Here is a 17,014-nt window from a genome sequence, read left to right on the forward strand (position 1 = left end):
GGAATGGATATTTTAAACATTCAGAGATTAAAAAAAAAAAAAAAGACAAAGGCTGGATGTGGTGGCTCACACCTATAATCCCAGCACTTTGGGAGGCCAAGGCAGGAGGACAGCTAGAGCCCAAGAGTTCAAGACCAGCCTGGGCAACATAGCAAGACCTCATCTTTACAAAAAATAAACAAAATTAGCCAGGCATAGTGTTGCATGCCTGTAATCCCAGCTACTCGGGAAGCTGAGGTGGAAAGATTACCTGAACCCAAGAGGTAGAGGCTGTGGTAAACCATGATTGTACTAGAACCCAAATTAAAAAAAAAACAAAAACAAAAACAACGGCCAGGTGCGATGGCTAATGCCTATAATCCCAGCACTTTGGAAGATGGAGGTGAGAGGACTGCCTGAGTCTAGGGGTTTGAAAGCAGCCTGGGCAACTTGGCAAGATCTCATCTCTACAATAAATCAAAAAATTAGTCAGGATTGGTGGCGTGTGCCTGTAGTTCCAGCTACTTGGAAGGTTGAGGCAGAAGGATCACCTGAGCTCAGCAGGTTGAGGCTGCGGTGGCTGTGAGCATGCCACTGTACTTCAGCCTGGGCAAAAGAATGAGACTCCAACTCAAAAAAAAAAAGTACATTTTTCAAAGGAAAATGTGCATTTGCTTCTGTTATTTTTGTACCATGATATTATGAAGTTTAGTCCCAAATTATACAAATGGAACCTTGTGGTTGGAAATTTTCAGAGCTATTTCCCCCAAACTCTATTCAGGGCCAAAAAGCATGCACCTCCTCTGTCCCCTCCGGGGCATGTTTTTTGCCTCCTAGCTTTCCCATGGAGACCCAAGTTTTATTTGAAGTTCTCTAAACAGACCTCCCATCCTGTACCAGCTGCATCTTCCCAGCCCAAGGGCTGGTCAATTAAGGCCCAGGCTCTAGGCTACTGATGGTGGGCAGGTGGCCCGGGTCAGCAGTGGTTTTCATTGTGCTTTTTATAGTGTCTGGCCTCTGAAGCATTTCCTTGTTTCCCTGCCAGTTCTCTAAAAAATACATATTATTCAGTGTTTTCGGAATGCTATGATGGGGGGGACTTTGGCCCACCACATTTTATTTGTTTATTTATTTGAGTTGGAGTCTCACTCTGTTGCCCAGGCTGGAGTGCAGTGGCATGCTCATGGGCGCTGCAGCCTCGCCCTGCTGAGCTCAGGTGATCCTTCCACCTCAGCCTTCCAAGTAGCTGGAACTACAGGCACATGCCACCATGCCCAGCTAATTTTTTGATTTATCGTAGAGGCGAGGTCTTGCCAAGTTGCCCAGGCTGGTCTTGAACCCGTGGGCTCAGGCAATCCTCTCACCTCGTTCTCCCAAAATGCTGGAATTACAGGTGTGAGCCACTGCGCCCAGGCTGTCCACTACATTTTAGCAACAGGAGTCTGGGGTTTGGATTTCTGGATACTAGTCCTGAAATTGCCTAGAGCAAGGGTCTTTGTGGACTCTCTTCACCTCTAGCTCAGTACCTCTGTCCTTCTGGGAATTTAGGTTACCTGCGTAGAAGCTTCGCAAATCAGTGTCTAAACAGTTCTCCAGGAAGCGCCTCAGAGGTAGGATGTGGCCCACCGGGGCAGTCCAGTCTGTCAGGAAATCTTCCACGATGTGGTGGATGGCAGCGGGCCGAGGCAGGGGCCAGTGTGCAGGGCGGAACCTTACCTCCTGCTCTGTGGGGAGGAGGATGGAGCCACGTCAGTGCAGAGAGACTTCTCACACTCAAGCCAACACACAGGGACACACCCCAAATGCCTCCCGCACCCACTTGCACCCCGCCTTCCGACATGCTCCTGCACCGCTCTATGGCTAGCTTGTTCAACAGACACCTCCAGCTATTTGGAGGGATGCCATAGGAATAGAAGCTAGACCTGTCCCTTGTGGTTTCAGAGGGCAGCATGAAGACTAAGAACCTGAAGTTGGTGTCTTTCTAAAACTCCTGTGGACGGAGCTCTACTGTGGCTGCTTGAAAACTGGCCTTTCTGTGAGAACTCAGAGGTCCTGCATTGAAAGGGGCCTCACATCTCACAAAGTGCAGCTTACCACCTGTGTGGACTCCCTTCTGTGGTGTCCCATTCAGATGGCCATCAAACATGGCTTGGCCATTGCTGCACTGGGAAACCTGACTTTGGAGGTGACTGATTTTACATTGAGCAGCTTTCGCTATGAGTGTTTCCTTCAAGTGACTCTAGCTCTGCATCCCTGTCACTTCTGCCTGTTGATGTGACCTCTGCCCTTGGGAAAACCCCTACTTAGACCACCCTCTCCCATCTGACTGCCCTTCAAGTTCTGAAGCGGGAGTCGCATTCCCTAGGTTGTTCATTTATCATGATCAGTGGCAGATTTATCCTCACACAATCCTGCAGGGAAGGCACTACTGTCAGCCCCATTTCATAGATGAGAGGGTTGAGGTTCAGAAAGGTTAAGTAATGGTCCAAGGTCACAAGGTGATGAAAGGACACACCTGGGAATTTCACCTAGCTTTTCTCCACTGTGTTAACCAGCTCCAGTACTTTCTAATAGTCAGTTTCCAGATCCCCTCCCCCACCACCGTCAGCATCCTGGAGACCCGGTAGCATGACATGTCCCTCTTACTCTGTGGAACCTGGGTGAGAGCACGACACTCCACGTGTGGCCTGTACAGGTTACTGCATGTGGTCAGAATCTGAAAACATTATTTATCATTCTCAGACCTTCTGTCCTTGTCTGGTCTGTCGGCAGAGTCCCCTAGCCAGCCCCCTTCTGTCAGCTGAGGGTGTTACGTGAAGGCTTAACGGTAACAACTGTAGACAGAGCCCACACCTGGGGGGAGGGCAGAGACCAGCTCACCAGTGGGGAGGTGTCTGTAGTAGTAGATGACAGGATGGAGGAAATTAGACTGCCAGGCATCCTCTGTGTGCCCCACAGATCGGTCATGAAAGAAGACATCCTTGTCGGGTCCCGAGAAATTCCTGCCATACTCCATGTTGATAACAAAGAGCCCATGCTGTGCCTGCCTTCCCGTGAGTGTCTCCAGCTGGGCCAGCATCTGCATGGGGAACTCCTCCAGGTACTCAAAGGCTGTGGCATTCCTGTGGAGGACAGCAACGTGGGGAGACCTCAGCGCTGTGACAGAGGTCAGAGCACACACGTCGGTGTACGTGTGTGCATGTCCTTCTGAGAAGTGTCACTCAAGTATTGTGGAGACTCTGCTCAGCACCATACATCTCACTTGAATATTACTGTAGGACTGAGCTCATTGACAGGTGGGACAGATTCCAGAGAACTGCGTGTCCTGAGATGGATATCAGGGAAAGAGTGTTCCAGGTCGGTTGGGCATAGTGGTTCATGCCTGTAATCCCAGCACTTTGGGAGGCTGAGAAGAGAGGACTGCCTGAGCCCATGGGTTTGAGACCAGCCTAGGCAACTTGGCAAGACCTCATCTCTACAATAAACCAAAAAATTAGCTGGGTGTGGAGGCACGTGCTTGTAGTTCCAGCTTCTTGGAAGGCTGAGGCAGAAGGATTGCTTGAGCCCCACAGGTCGAGGTTGCAGTGGCCATGAGTGTGCCACTGCACTCCAGCTGGGGTGACAGAGTGAGACTCCGACTCAAAAAAAAAGAGTGTTCCAGGTCAAGAAAACAGCAAGGGAGGAGCCCCGAGGAGGAGGATTAACATCTTGTTGTGTTCAAGGAACAGGAACAGGTCAGCGTGGCTGAGTGGTGTGAACAAGGGGCAGCGGGTGGGAAGGGGGTCAAGAAGTCCAGGCGGTCAGGTCAAGGAGGGTTGTGCTGGCTGTGACGAGAGGGCCTATGTCCTCTAGACTGAGAAAGGAAGCTGCTGGCACCAAGAGCACTGAGCAGAGGAGGGATCAGTGTGGCTCAGTCTTCTAAGGGTTGCTCTGGCCACTATGAGGACAGACCATGGGCCAAGGGGAGAGGCTGTCATGTCAGTGCAGGTGAGGGTGCTGGGGATTTGGGCCAAGGTGACAGTGGTGGAGCTGGTCAGATTCTAGACACAATTTGGAGGTGGCGGAGATGGGACTTGCCTGTAGTTGGAATGTAGGTGCCATTCAAGAGGTGGGGCATCAAAGGTGAGGTGGGGTTTCTGCATTGAGCGCAGCTGCATTTCTTGCATGTCTCTGAGCCTGTTGTGTGGCGGCACTGCCTGCCTTTAGATTGGGCTGCTGCCTCTACTCTTCAGCTGCCACTTGGCCTCTGGGTGCCCTCCCCTCCAGCCCTTCACCCCTCTGTGCACTGCCCTGTTTGCTTCTCAGGAACTGTCTGTCCTCTGTGATCTGCCACTCACTGGTTGGCTGATAAGGACCGTGACCCATGTGGTCCGGGCCTGAGGGAACTCTGAAATCCACATGGCTGGTATCCTCAGAGTTGCCTTGTTTACTGCTCATCTACGTGGTGCTAAATGCCTTCTATGAGTTACCTTTAGTCCTTCCTTCACTGCTGCAAGGTAGATACCATATTCTCATTTTGCAGATGAGGAGAGAGAGGCTCAGAGAAACTAGCTAACTTGTCCAAGGTCACACAGCAAGAAAGTGGTAAACCTAGAGTTCATGCCCAGGACTGCCTGTCTCTCTGCAGTGTTGATTTCACTGTTTTTCCCTCAGAACAGACATTCCTGGACATTCCCCTCCACCCCTCACAGGCTTCATCTTAGGAAGGAACAACTGGGCATTCCACACCTGAAATAGGTAGAAAAGCTCTTGGCAGGGTGAGTGGGGGAAGCTGAGCAGAGGGAGAGTGGGGATAGAGAGAGTGGGAGAGGGGTGTACGGGCCACTTACTCCTTCAGCAGGATGACATCAGCCAGCACACTGAACATCTGATACAGCCCAGAAGCCTCGTTCACACGCCGCACGATGGCACTGGTCAGCTGTGTGATGGGGAGCTGGGTGGAGGGCCAGGCGACACTGTGGTGGCGATGCTCCAGGAGCCGGTGCACAACACGTGCTGGAACGGCCAGAAGGAGGGGTGGACACTGTGTTTATGTTTACCTGTGGCCACCAGGAAGGACAGCCAAGCCTCAGCAGTCCCTTGGACTCCACACACACTTGTGCAAAGAGTACTTGGAGATCGGTAGAACCAAGCCTGTGGGTGCTGAGCACATGAGGGAGGAGCTCACAGATGCCAGCAGAGCAGGGCTGGCAGACCTTTCTGGAGAGGGTCAGATGGGTCATAGTCCCTACACTGCAGGCCACACACTACTCAGTGACCCTGCTTGATTCTGCCCGGTGACAGGCAAAGGCGTGGACATGGCTGGAAGTGGTCCCTAGGCTGAGTCCCCCCAACTTCTCTTGCTTTAGATGGGAGGCCTGCCACCCCCAACTCAAGAGAAATGTCTAGGCCAGACACGGCCTTCCTTGGAAACCCTTCCCTCCTGACAGGCCGGTTTCAGAGACTCCCATATGAAAATCAGACTACCCTCACTCTTCACAGTCAAAACCTACCGATCTCCAAGTGCTCTTTGCATATTTACGTAAGGACACAAAGCCACGGCTATCTACAGCAACAGGGAGTCGCTTTTCTGTATCCCCAGTTGTGCAGTTATTGTACCACACACAGGCGCCTGCTCTCCCAAAATGACTCAACAGAACATCCAAGTCCAACCAAGGCAAGAACACACAGAGACAGTTCACACAAAAGGAACCTGGTGGGCCAATAATCCCAAGAAGATGCTTGGCCGCATTACACTCCTGGCTCTCTGAGGAAGCAATGGTTAAGCTGAGTTTTGCCAAAGGGTTAGGAATTATAGAACTAGAGAAGGGTGCGGAAGGGCCTGGACACAGGGAACAACATATATGATGAAATCCCATCTGGGAACAGTCCGGCCCACTTTGAAAAGCATGGTTTGCCAGGTGTGGTGGCTCACACCTATAATCCCAGCACTTTGGGAGGCAGCAGCGAGAGCACTGCCTGAGTCCAGGGGTTCAAGACCAGCCTGGGCAACTTGGTGAGGGCTCGTCTCTACAATAAGTCAAAAAATTGACTGGGTGTAGTGGCTGAAACGGAAGAACTGCCTGAGTCCAGCAGGTTAGGGCTGCAGTGGCCATGAGTGTGCCACTGCACTCCAGCCTGGGCAACAGAGACTCTTACTAAAAAACAAAAACAAAAACAACAATCAAAAAAAAGCAGGGTTGTATGTATAGGGAGGGCAACATGCATGCTTATCTCGAACCCCTGGACTCAGGCAGTCCTCTTGCTGCTGCCTCCCAAAGTGCTGGGGACACAGCAGAACAGACGCCTCACATTCTTGGTGTGTGTATTCAATTTGTGATTATTTTGGTTTAAAGATGGTTAAAACCCTCTCCCGAGTTTCCTTCCCTGACAACATGCATGGGGTGTAAACATATTATCAGGAAATCAACAGCAAAACAAGATCATCTTGCTCTGCCAAACTGGAAGGATCATGAGACGCAAAATCTAGCATTAAGCACTGTGAGGTATCGGATTACACACAGAGCTGTTAGGGTGGGGACACAGGACTTGATGGTTTTTAGGGCAAAAGTAACTGGCCTGTGTGACACCCGTCATGCAGTGAAGCACACAGCGGACAGCTTACCATGTTATACAAGGTGCCACCATCTGCAGGGGTGGGGAGGCTGCCACCTTCTGCTATCACCCTCCTGTTTCCCAAAACAGGTGTGGAGTCAGAGGGGTTGGTAGGCTGCTTACAGGAGTTTATGTGTACACAACAACAAAACCACAGGAACAGGAGCTGGAGACTGTCCTCAAGCAGCATCCGGCAGCGATGACCATGCACACGACTGTGACACATGCTCTAACCCACACTAAGGAGGCTGGACATGGAGTCTCTCCCACAGAGGAACACACCATATGTATATTTCCATCATGTCTGAATTTGTTACACGTCTTACCTTTTATGCCAAAAAAATGTTTAAATCCATTTTGAAGAAAAGAAAGAGGAAGTTAGGAAGAAAGAAAAGATTATAAGAGAACAACCACAATTTTAACCTGGATATCTCTGAGTGGTGTGATTAGGGCAAGTTTTGTTCTCTTCTTTGTGTTATTTCATATTTTCCAAAGTTTCAAATGAGTGCACACTACTTTCTATGGCCCAGTAGGAAAAGAAGGGAAGGACTATATTTAGGAAAAAACATGGGTAGAATTGAGTTTGATCTCTCCTCCTACTGTAAGACCCCGAAGTGGTCCCTATACCCATCACCATGGCCCCCCGGAGTAAATTCTGCCTTATTGTCTTTAAAAAAAGAATACGAATATTGAATGTCACTGGATGGCAGAATATAAAGACTACTCCCCCTGTTCACTATATTTTCCAATCTTTTCTCTTTAAAGACAGTCTCATTCTGTTGTCCATGCTGGACTGCAGTGGTGTGATCATAGCTTAATGTAGCCTCAAACTCTTGGGCTCAAGTGATCTTCTCACCTTAGCCTCCTGAGTACCTGGGACTACAGGCATGCATCACCACACCTGGCTAATTTTCTAAACTGCTGATACTCAGCTGTAAGTTTATTAGGATTCCATTCTTTCAGATGGACACACCTAACCAAACACTATACATCTGACTGAATGAGTTTCAACAAACTCCTATCCTTCCCAGAAGGTTAATGATAGGAAAGGGGATACTTGTGCTTTCTGTGGAAAAAAAGACATTTGTAGAATCTTTTTTTTTTTAAAGCAGTATATATTGAGAGGATAGAAAAGCTCCCACAGTAGAAGAGGACCCAAGGGGGTTGCCCTGTAGAATCTTTTTTTGAGTCTGAGTCTCATTCTGTTGCCCAGGCTAGAGGGCAGTGGCAAGCTCACGGCCACCACAGACTCAACCTGTTGTGCTCAGGAGATCCTTCTACCTTAGCCTTCCAAGTAGCTGGAACTACAGGCATGTGTCACCACACCCAGATAATTTTTTGATTTATTGTAGAGATGAGGTCTTGCCATGTTGCCCAGGCTGGTCTCGAACCCGTGGGTTCAAGAAATCCTTTCACCTCTGCCTCCCTAAGTGCTGGGATTACAGGTGTGAGTCACTGTGCCTGGCAGAATGTTATCTTTTAAGAAAGAGTCTGGGGACAGGCGCCATGGCTCATGTATGTAATTCTAGCACTTGGGAGCCCAGGAGTTTGAGACCAGCCTGGGCAATATAGCAAGATCTTGTCTCTACAAAAAATAAAAAAAGTAGCTGGGCATGGTGGTGTGCTCATGCAGTCCCAGCTACTTGAGAGGCTGAGGTGGAAGGACTGCTTGAGCCAAGGAGGTCAAGGCTGCAGTGAGCCATGAACATGCCACTGCACTCCAGCCTGGGTGACAGAGTGAGATGCTGACTCAACAAAAAGAAAGAGCCTGGATCTTAGAGTTCAATCCCCATGATGGTGAGAGGAGCTCACCAAAGCTCTGAGCCTCAGCTGTTTCTTTAGCAAAATGGAGATGGCACACCCACCTCAAAGGGGCACTGGCAACATGGCTGGGGTCATGCTTACAGTGCTCAGCCTACCGAAGACCCCTCCCACATGCATAAATTCATTTCTCTCCCTCGCTTTCTATTTTCCATTTAACCTTAAAATAGCAAAGCATCAATTTCTGGTTGGGGATTATTTTAGTGTAATAAATAGAACTACATTTTTAAAAGGTAGTTTAGCATTTTGTTTGCAAACATTCTTAAATTGGCAGAAAATTTATACTCTCAGTACTGAGACTGTTGAAAAAGAACTGATGTTATAAAATTGCAATTTTTATTAAACTCTGTCAGTGTCCAAAGAGTCTCTGTGTATGTGATGCTTCACGGCCGCGTGGTGCCCAGGAGCTGCCTAATTTAGGCTTCATGGTCATCCAGGAGGGTGGAGGGTTCACCTCAGCTACCTCTCTGATGTCAGGGATGTCAACAGGAGCTTGGAGAGCTTAAAACTTCACCTCCTAAAACCACCCAGTGGCCGGGTGCAGTAGTTCAAGCCTCTGATCCCAGCACTTTGGAAGGCTGAGGCAAGAGGATTACCTGAGTCCAGGTGGTTCAAGACCAGCCTGAGCAACTTGGTGAGACCTCCTCTCTATAATAAATCAAAGAATTAGCCAGGTGTGGTAGTGCTTACCTATAGTTCCAGCTACTTGGAAGGCTGAGGAGGAAGGATCGCCTTAGCCCAGCAGGCTGCGGTGGCCATGAACGTGCCATTGCCTTCTAGCCTGGGCAACAGAGGGAGACTCCAACTCAAAAAAAAAAAAAAAGACCACCCAGCTGGGGAGGAACCAGATTAGGATTCTTTAGGTGTAGCATTCCTGTCAACATGTGGTATTCAGCCTGCAAGGGCCTTATGCACTTAACATACCACTCCTGAAGGTATCTATTTTTATACTTCATCTGGTACTTTTCTAGACACAGCATCAAACCACGAAAATCTGCTGTAATCTGCCCAAGACAGGGAACTTATGAAAGCCAGTGACTGACAAGCAATCCCTTCCTAATTCTGGAAATAAGGAGTAGGTTTACAAGCCCTGAAGAGGCTGCTGGTGGCTCTGTCTAGGGACAGTGGCCCTCTCAGTCAGCTTACCTGTGTATCTGAATCCGTGAATGAAGCCCCCGGCAGATTTCCGGTAGTCTACTGAGTGGCTGGCGGTCCCCAGGATAAAGAGACCCCGGCTTCCTTTAGATTCATAGCTGGCTCGAACCAGTGGGTACTTCTTGCCGAATGTACTCCCTGAGTTGAGTCTGAGGGACCTGAGTGGAAAGGGTTGTTAATAAAAATGGCTGCTGTGTACGAAGCACACATGACAGGCCTGGCACCAGATGCCTCACAGTCCTCATCTCGTTTAAACCTCACCATGACCCCAGGGGGTGGGATCAGTATCTCCAGAGAGCAGATGAAGTAACTGAAGCTTAGCTTAAGGACGTGGGAGGGCACGGCCAGAACTCGTTTGAATCAAGGCTGGGCTCTGAACTCAGACTGGGTCCTGCTGGGAAGGGAGGGTCTGGACAGGCCCACCAGCTTTCTTTGTCCTGTTTGTGCCCTGGTCAGAAGGCAAGTGGAAGACTGGATGGCTGCTCTGATGCCAAGAGCACCAGGTATTGGGCACCAATGTCCAAAGACAAGCCTCCATGAAGCAGTTCTTCAAAATACAACTATCAATAATTTCAGCGACTCAAATTTCATTGAGCATATAATACATGCCAAACTCTTTCTTATATAAATCCTTGCAATAGCCTTATATAAGAAACTATTCCTCCCATTTTATTTATTTATTTATTTTGAGTTGGAGTCTCACTCTGTCGCCCAGACTGGAGGGCAGTGGCCGCTTCCGGCCACCACAGCCTCAACCTGCTGGGCTCTGGCGATCCTTCCACCTCAGCCTTCCGAGTAGCCGGAATTACAGGCATGCGCTAGCACGCCCAGCTGATTTTTTTATTTATTGTAGAGATGGGGTCTCGAACCCGCGGGCTCAGGCAATCCACTCACCTCAGCCTCCCAAAGGCATGGGATTATAGGCTGAGCCACCAAGCCCGGTTTATTCCTCCCATTTTAGAGATGAAGAAACTGGGCACAGCACGGCTGGGTCTCTATCCCAGAGCTCACAGATGGTAAGCAGGGACTCCTGGGCCGATCTCAAAGCCTGTGCTCCAAGTCCCTAGACGACACTGCCTTCCAGCAAATTAGCCTCCGTGTCCTGTTTGAGCTGGCCTTCCCATCTTATGGGTGGGGGCTCCCAACTCAGATGAAGGCCTGCTGCTGCCCTTCTGCAGGACAGAGGGCCTCAGGGCCATCTGGGACCCGTGGCGGACAGACAGCTCAAGTCCTGGAGGGAAACCAGGTAGCACCCACTTCCATCCTTAGAGTGCCATCCTGAAAGCCCTGTCACTAGCCTACTAAATGGCCACCGTGTTCCCCCAGAGAAGGGTTGGAAAAGGTTTGCTAAGAGATCCCACCTCCTCCCCCATTTGGACTCACTTATTGAAAATGGAGAAGTCAAAGTTCCAGCCTAGACAGCGGATGACCCGGTCATAGGCCACACGCATGGCAAAGTTGTCGTTGTCGTCCTGGGGGAGGGTGATGGAATCCGCACTCTGGTTGGCACCTGTTTCCTCCAGGAAGAACTTCAGGGTGACATGGAACTTGCCCTTGCTGTCCTTCAGGATGGCCAGGTCTGTCAGGTCAGACTCGAGCAGCCCGTCCAGGGACTTCAGCTGGTAGGTGTCCAGCAGCCCATTGTTGATGGCTCTGGACCAAGAGAGTACAAGGAGATTCAGAGGAAGGGTGCTGAGCCTAGTTGGGGTCAGGAAGAGCTGTCGGGGAGGTTCTTCCCACATGCTGGGCTCACAGTGCAGAATACACAGGAAGGAGTGCAACATACCTGAGGTCTCCAACGTAGTGGGTAGCCCAGGAGAGTCGGACCCGGGAGCGGCTCAGCATGTGGATAAAGTTTGTGACACCCAAGATGTTCTCTGCTGTCTCAAAGGCCGAGTTCCCCCGGCCCAGGATCAGTACATTCTGACCCACGAAGTCCTTGGGGTCCACGGACATAGACTCGTAACCCTCCACATATTCAGAGCCAGGGAAGGCCACCTGATTGGGGACTGACAAACCAGTGGCTGCGAGAAGGACACTGCAGGTGGGGACAGAGGAAAGATGGCTGAATCTCTTAGCTATAAAACTGCTAAGTGAATTATCACCCCCTGGGCCCACCTGCCTCACCCCGACTGCTGGCTCCTAAAAGAAAACAGGAGTACATTCATTCATTCACTTTTTTTTTTGAGTTGGAATCTCACTCTGTTGCCCAGGCTGGAATGCAGTGGCACTATCATGGCCACCACAGCCTCGACCTGCTGGGCTCAGGCGATTCATCCACCTCAGCCTCCCAAGTAGTTAGAACTACAGACACGTACCACCAGGCCCAGCTAATTTTTTTGATTTATTGTAGAGATGGAGTCTTGCCACGTTGCCCAGGCTGGTCTCAAACCCCTTGGCTCAGGCAATCTCTCGCTTCCGCCTTCCAAAGTGCTGGGATTATAGGCGTGAGCCACTGTGCCCTGTGCATTCACTTGTTTATGGCCCTATCCCAGGTTACCCAAGAGACTCCACCCTCGCCCAACAGTATTTTCCTTAGTGCTGATGGAAAAGGTGATGCCAACAGAAATTGAGTAATTCACCTCACTTTGAATACAGCAGTCGGATCAAGGATCATCCTAGGAAATGAAATGAAACCTATATTCCCCTCTCCCCTTGTTGACTTCCTGACAGATGCCAATATCTCCTGAGCAGTCACTCTTTACAGGCACTATCATGGCCACCACATGGGTGTCTGTGTGTCATCTTATTTACTCCTCAGGGTGATCTTAGGTTGGTGTTACATGATCTGCTTTTCAGGTGAGAAGATGTGGGCCCTGAGGGCCATGGCCTCAAAGCTCCTGAGGGCAGCAGAGCTAGAGTCTGAACACAGAGAGGCCCAATCTCAAAGTCCTGCTCCTTGCGTTGGCCGGGATTACAATCCAGGGGTGGGCAGCTAGGGGGTTGGAGCCTACTAGCCTGCAGAATGGCTTGACCACAAGGTGGTTGCAAAAAGAGAATCAAGCCTTACTTTCTGACCCGTCTGCTTCGCTCACATCTGACTCCCCTCTACTGCAGCACAGCTGCCCAAAGTGCAGGAATCCCAACTGGCCCAATCCTCTCCCTGGGCTGTAGCAGGCAAGGAGTAGATGGGGCCTTCAGGAAGAGGCGTGAGAAGAGAGCTCAGACTGAGCGCCTGCCTGGAGCCAGGTGGTAGGCCAGTGGCCAGGAAAGGAGAAGCAGTCTGGTGCGGCAGAAAGAACACAGGCTTTGTGAAAAGGAAGATATGAGCTCAAATTGCAGCCCCACTACTTATTGGCTGTGTGACGTAGCATCAGTTACTCAACTTCTCTGAACCTCAGTTCTTCATCTGTAAAATGGATATAAGTTCCCTGCGAAGATTAAACAAGTTTAGGGTTGTATACACACAACAGTAAGCTGTCTTCCAGTCAAATAAAGTGAAATCTGACTGCAGGAAGCACTGTCTGTTGGGCCACTCTGTTTCAGTTCTTTTTTTGATTTGTTTTTTGAGTCAGGGTCTCACTCTGTTGCACAGGGTGAAGTGCCCCATAGCTCACTACAGCCTTGACCTCCTGTGCTCAGGCAATCCTCCCACCTCAACTCCCTAAGTAGCTGGGGCCACAGGTGCACGCCACCATGCCAGTTAATTTTTTAAATTTTATTTTGAAGAGACGAGGTCTTGCTTTGTTGCCCAAGCTGGCCTTAAGTGATCCTCCCAGATCAGCCTCCCAAAGTGCTGGAATTACAGACATGAGTCGCTGTGCCCAGTCCTCTGGTTCAGTTCTGAAATCTCACTGGGCCCATCTAACACTTGCTGGACATTTGACCCAGCATTTCCCAGCATGCAGTTTGGGTAACATTAGTCAAGAAGACCTCTGCAGAAAGGACTTGTGGGTACATCAGCTGTGTTTACACTGATGCTTCACCCTATGCTGGAGCACCACAGTAAATACTAAGCTGTTAAAGATAAATAAATTCTGGAGGAAAGAAGTTGTTAGTACTTTCCAAACATATTCGACCACTATGTTTTCAGGACACACTTGGGAAATGATAGCTGAGCTAAACCTTTTAACATTGAATTTCAGTGGGAGCAGGAGTGGCAGAAATGCCCCTTTTCGTCCATTCCTCCCACACCTGCAGGCCAATCAAGGTGTGACGTTCGGCTGGGAAAAGTCCCAGCTTCAGCAGGTGAACTCGAGCACGGGTTCCTTACCTGCACTGGAAGGCCTGGCCCTTCTGGTCGGTCAGGATGAAGTAGTGGCCATTCCAGGCCTGTGGATCCTTGTCCAGAGTGACATGGGCAATAGTTGTGTTGTACAGCACGTGGAGGCCCAGTCTGTCTGCGAAGTCACCCAGGTAGCGCACCATGTCATGGGCATCGGGGAAGTAGGCATGCGAATAGTGTCTGAAGAGCAGCCGGGGGTCATGGCTGAGCAAGGAGTTCCAGTCATGGCGCAAGTTGAACTCGGCATTGGCCTTGCCAGTGTACCGCTTGTTGATGCTGATGAGCTTGCGATGCCGGGGGTAGCGCGTGAAGAAGCTGCCTGGCCGCAAGGCACGCTCGAACACCACGTAGTCTCTCCCGGCCCGCTGCAGGAAGTAGGCCATCTGCAGGCCCGCGGGCCCGGCGCCCAGGACGCAGTAGTCCCTGTGCGGGGGCCCCGAGAGAGCCAGGTGCAGGGCGATGGCCAGAAGCAGCCCCGGGGGGCCCCACCGCGGCGCCGCTGAGAGGCCCATCCTGTGGCAGACCAGAGGGGCGAGGCCTCACGCCACGGACAGCTGGGGAGATGGGGTTCAGTCCTTTCCTCTCCGTGAGGAATGGGGGCCCGGAGAGAAGCAGGGGTTTGCCTGAACTCTCACAGCAATTTGGTGCAGAGCCAGGACAAGAAGCTAAAGACTAAGGCGCTTATTTGCCCCGACTCCATCTTTTCAAGCTGGGACCTGGGGCTACCCGCAAGAGTCCGAAATCCCTCCATCTCATCTCCTTCAGGGTCTCCTTTCCCCGGGACGCCCGCTCCCTTCTTATTACCATGGCAGCCTTCCCCTGGGGAAGGTGAGGGTGCTCCCCAAATTTGGGGAATGCCCAACACCCCTCTGGCGTCCTCCCGGGCTAGACCCACCAGAGGCACAATTCTCTTTGGCCACGCCCAGCTCTCGGGACGGAACCTGCAGGGGGTGTGGCCTTCACGGCCCCGCCCCTGCCAGGTTCCGCGCGACCCAGCCTCTTGGGCCACGTGACAGGGACGCCCGGCACACCTGCCGCCCTCCCGCCAAAGCGCCCGGGAGCCGGTGGCCCGCGCCTGCGCGCTGCCCACGCCCGCAGCTCCTGCTCCCCTGCAGCCGGCCGACCCTCCGGCGGAGCGCGAACCTCCCCGCCTTTCCGACGGCGGCGCGCGGTCGAGTGAGGCCCGCTCGCGCCGAGGCGGCCCCGCCCCCTGCCGCCTGGGCCAATGGCAGGGGCCGCGGTCACGTGCGTGGCGCGCGGCACGCCGGGACCTGCCTGCGGGCGGCTGGATCCTTTCCGGGAGAGGCGGGCACGTGCGGCGCGCGCTGCTCCCGGGCGGGCAGAAGCCCCTGGGGATGGTGCGACCCACCGCGGGTGGAGGGGCTGGAGACCCGGGATGGAGCGCTGATCCCTTCTAAGCTGTGCCTTTCCGCATATGAGGGAAGAAGAAGATGACTTTAGGAGAGAATTCCTGCTCTTATATTCCCCCATTAATGTAGCCAAAGACTAAAACAATTTGACCTACTCAGTGTGGGACTGGAAATCGGGTGGTGAGGCCAGAATGCTACACCTGTTAACAAGTGTGTGCTGTGGTGACTGTGTACTAAGTAACACACACGACTGACTTGACCTTCCACCGACCAGAGGGGGCAAGTGATTGTTTCCAACATTTGGTAACTGGCCAAAGGGAGACGTGAGGTGAAGCGACATGCCTAAGATCACAGTGAAGCTGTGGAGCTTGGAACTGAATGATCAACGTCGGCTTTCCAGGGGTGGTACACGGTCCCTGCGTGAGATCTACGGGAGCAGAATACAGATGAGGGAAGTCTAGGATCCTTCAAAGGGCCCTAGGCAGTCCAGTAGAACGGGGCCGAGACTTCTTGCCGGGAAAGAACCCTGCGATCTTGCAGCTTTGCATGACTGGAGCTTCTTTTCATTCGCTGAGGACCCTAATACTTCCCTGCCTTCAGGCCAAAGTACCCACTAAGGAATGCGATTTATCTATTTTCTTCACAGCCTGTCTCAACATTAGAGACAAACCCAATTGGAACAGAAACTATCCAGTAACTGGCATGCAGAAGTTCCTCGGTAAGCATTTGTTGAATAAACATTAGAAACAGGCAGGCTAGGAAAAACACCTCTCCACGCATTAGGACTATTTCTAGTGGTTGTGAAGATGAGACTGGGTACTGATGAACAATTAAGAACCTAAAACAGTTGCTGGTCTTATCTGGTGAAGACAGTGATGGGGCATTAGAATGGGCAAATATGGCCTGGCCCTGAGCCCAGGCTGAAGCTGGGTGTAGGTAACAGCTTACTATTGGGGTTGAGTGCAGGCTTGCTTTCAGCAACCGCCTTGGCAGCCCTGTGCACACGAAAAAGCTGATGCAAAACTTTTAGAGAAGGACCCCACAAACCTCTTCCACTTGCTCCAGCTAACCCTGCTGGATTGGGCCAAGGGTTTATAAGAAGCAATCTGGTGACTACTAGTCTAACCTTGAACCCCCCCCCACCTGTTACATCACTTCAATGCATAATTTAAACACAAAATCTAATTTTAAAAAGATTCTTTGCTTTTTACAAATGTTTCCTTATGCATTTTTAAAGCTTCCTAATTTTTAAATTACTTTTGTCACAAGATCCACCCTACTGAAAACTGAAAAAATGTATTTTCTGCTCTCCCCAGGACCTGACAAGAGTTCAGTAAACTTTTGCTTACTTTCTGAGGCCCAATTCTTCTGATTAAAATTGTACCCTTTCAGTTTTATGCTACTGTAAAACGTTTTAACTTTAGGAATGCCACTCAAAAGCTGAGTCTGTTTCCTCATCTATACAATGGCCTGACTCCTGCAGGTATGAGTCTATATGAGGCTCAGATATAAAGAAAGCTCAGTGTTACTACCTGTCAGGGTAATTCCTTCACAAAGTGTCCACTTAAAAACCAGCCCAAGCCAAGCTTGAAAACAATTTACAGACCTTTACCATCACCACAGCGGACCATCCATCAGTATCTTCTTAGTCTTCCTCACACCCCACTTCATGTCTCACTAGTGCTTTTGGTCCCAATGTTTCCCAGAGACAGCTCTCTACAGTCACTAATGATTGTAGAAATGGACATCTTAGAGACCTCCCTAAGGTAACCCACAACTGATACCACACTGGAAGGAGAATTTTAAGAGGTTCCAAGAACACAAACATCAAGGGCATTCACCCTCTGAAAGGAATGTAAGACTAACAGTG

At 50.8% G+C, this 17,014-nt stretch overlaps 1 protein-coding gene across 1 annotated transcript in view; it reads right to left on the reverse strand.

Moving 5' to 3' along the window:
* The window catches only part of FOXRED2 (FAD dependent oxidoreductase domain containing 2), a 19,564-nt gene extending 5,237 nt beyond the window's left edge, over positions 1-14,327 (reverse strand). The window contains exons 1-7 of the mRNA XM_008056278.2: positions 13,763-14,327; positions 11,336-11,587; positions 10,933-11,202; positions 9,541-9,707; positions 4,809-4,974; positions 2,860-3,101; positions 1,533-1,703 (exon numbers count right to left, since the gene is read on the reverse strand). Of these exons, the coding sequence (XP_008054469.1) occupies positions 1,533-1,703; positions 2,860-3,101; positions 4,809-4,974; positions 9,541-9,707; positions 10,933-11,202; positions 11,336-11,587; positions 13,763-14,286 (1,792 nt within the window). The 5' untranslated portion in view covers positions 14,287-14,327. The remainder of the gene's footprint in view (positions 1-1,532; positions 1,704-2,859; positions 3,102-4,808; positions 4,975-9,540; positions 9,708-10,932; positions 11,203-11,335; positions 11,588-13,762) is intronic.
* Positions 14,328-17,014: the final 2,687 nt, after the last annotated feature.

Source organism: Carlito syrichta, unplaced genomic scaffold, assembly GCF_000164805.1.
Source record: "Carlito syrichta isolate Samal-C Ts95f unplaced genomic scaffold, Tarsius_syrichta-2.0.1 Scaffold302307, whole genome shotgun sequence".
NCBI lineage: Eukaryota > Metazoa > Chordata > Mammalia > Primates > Tarsiidae > Carlito > Carlito syrichta.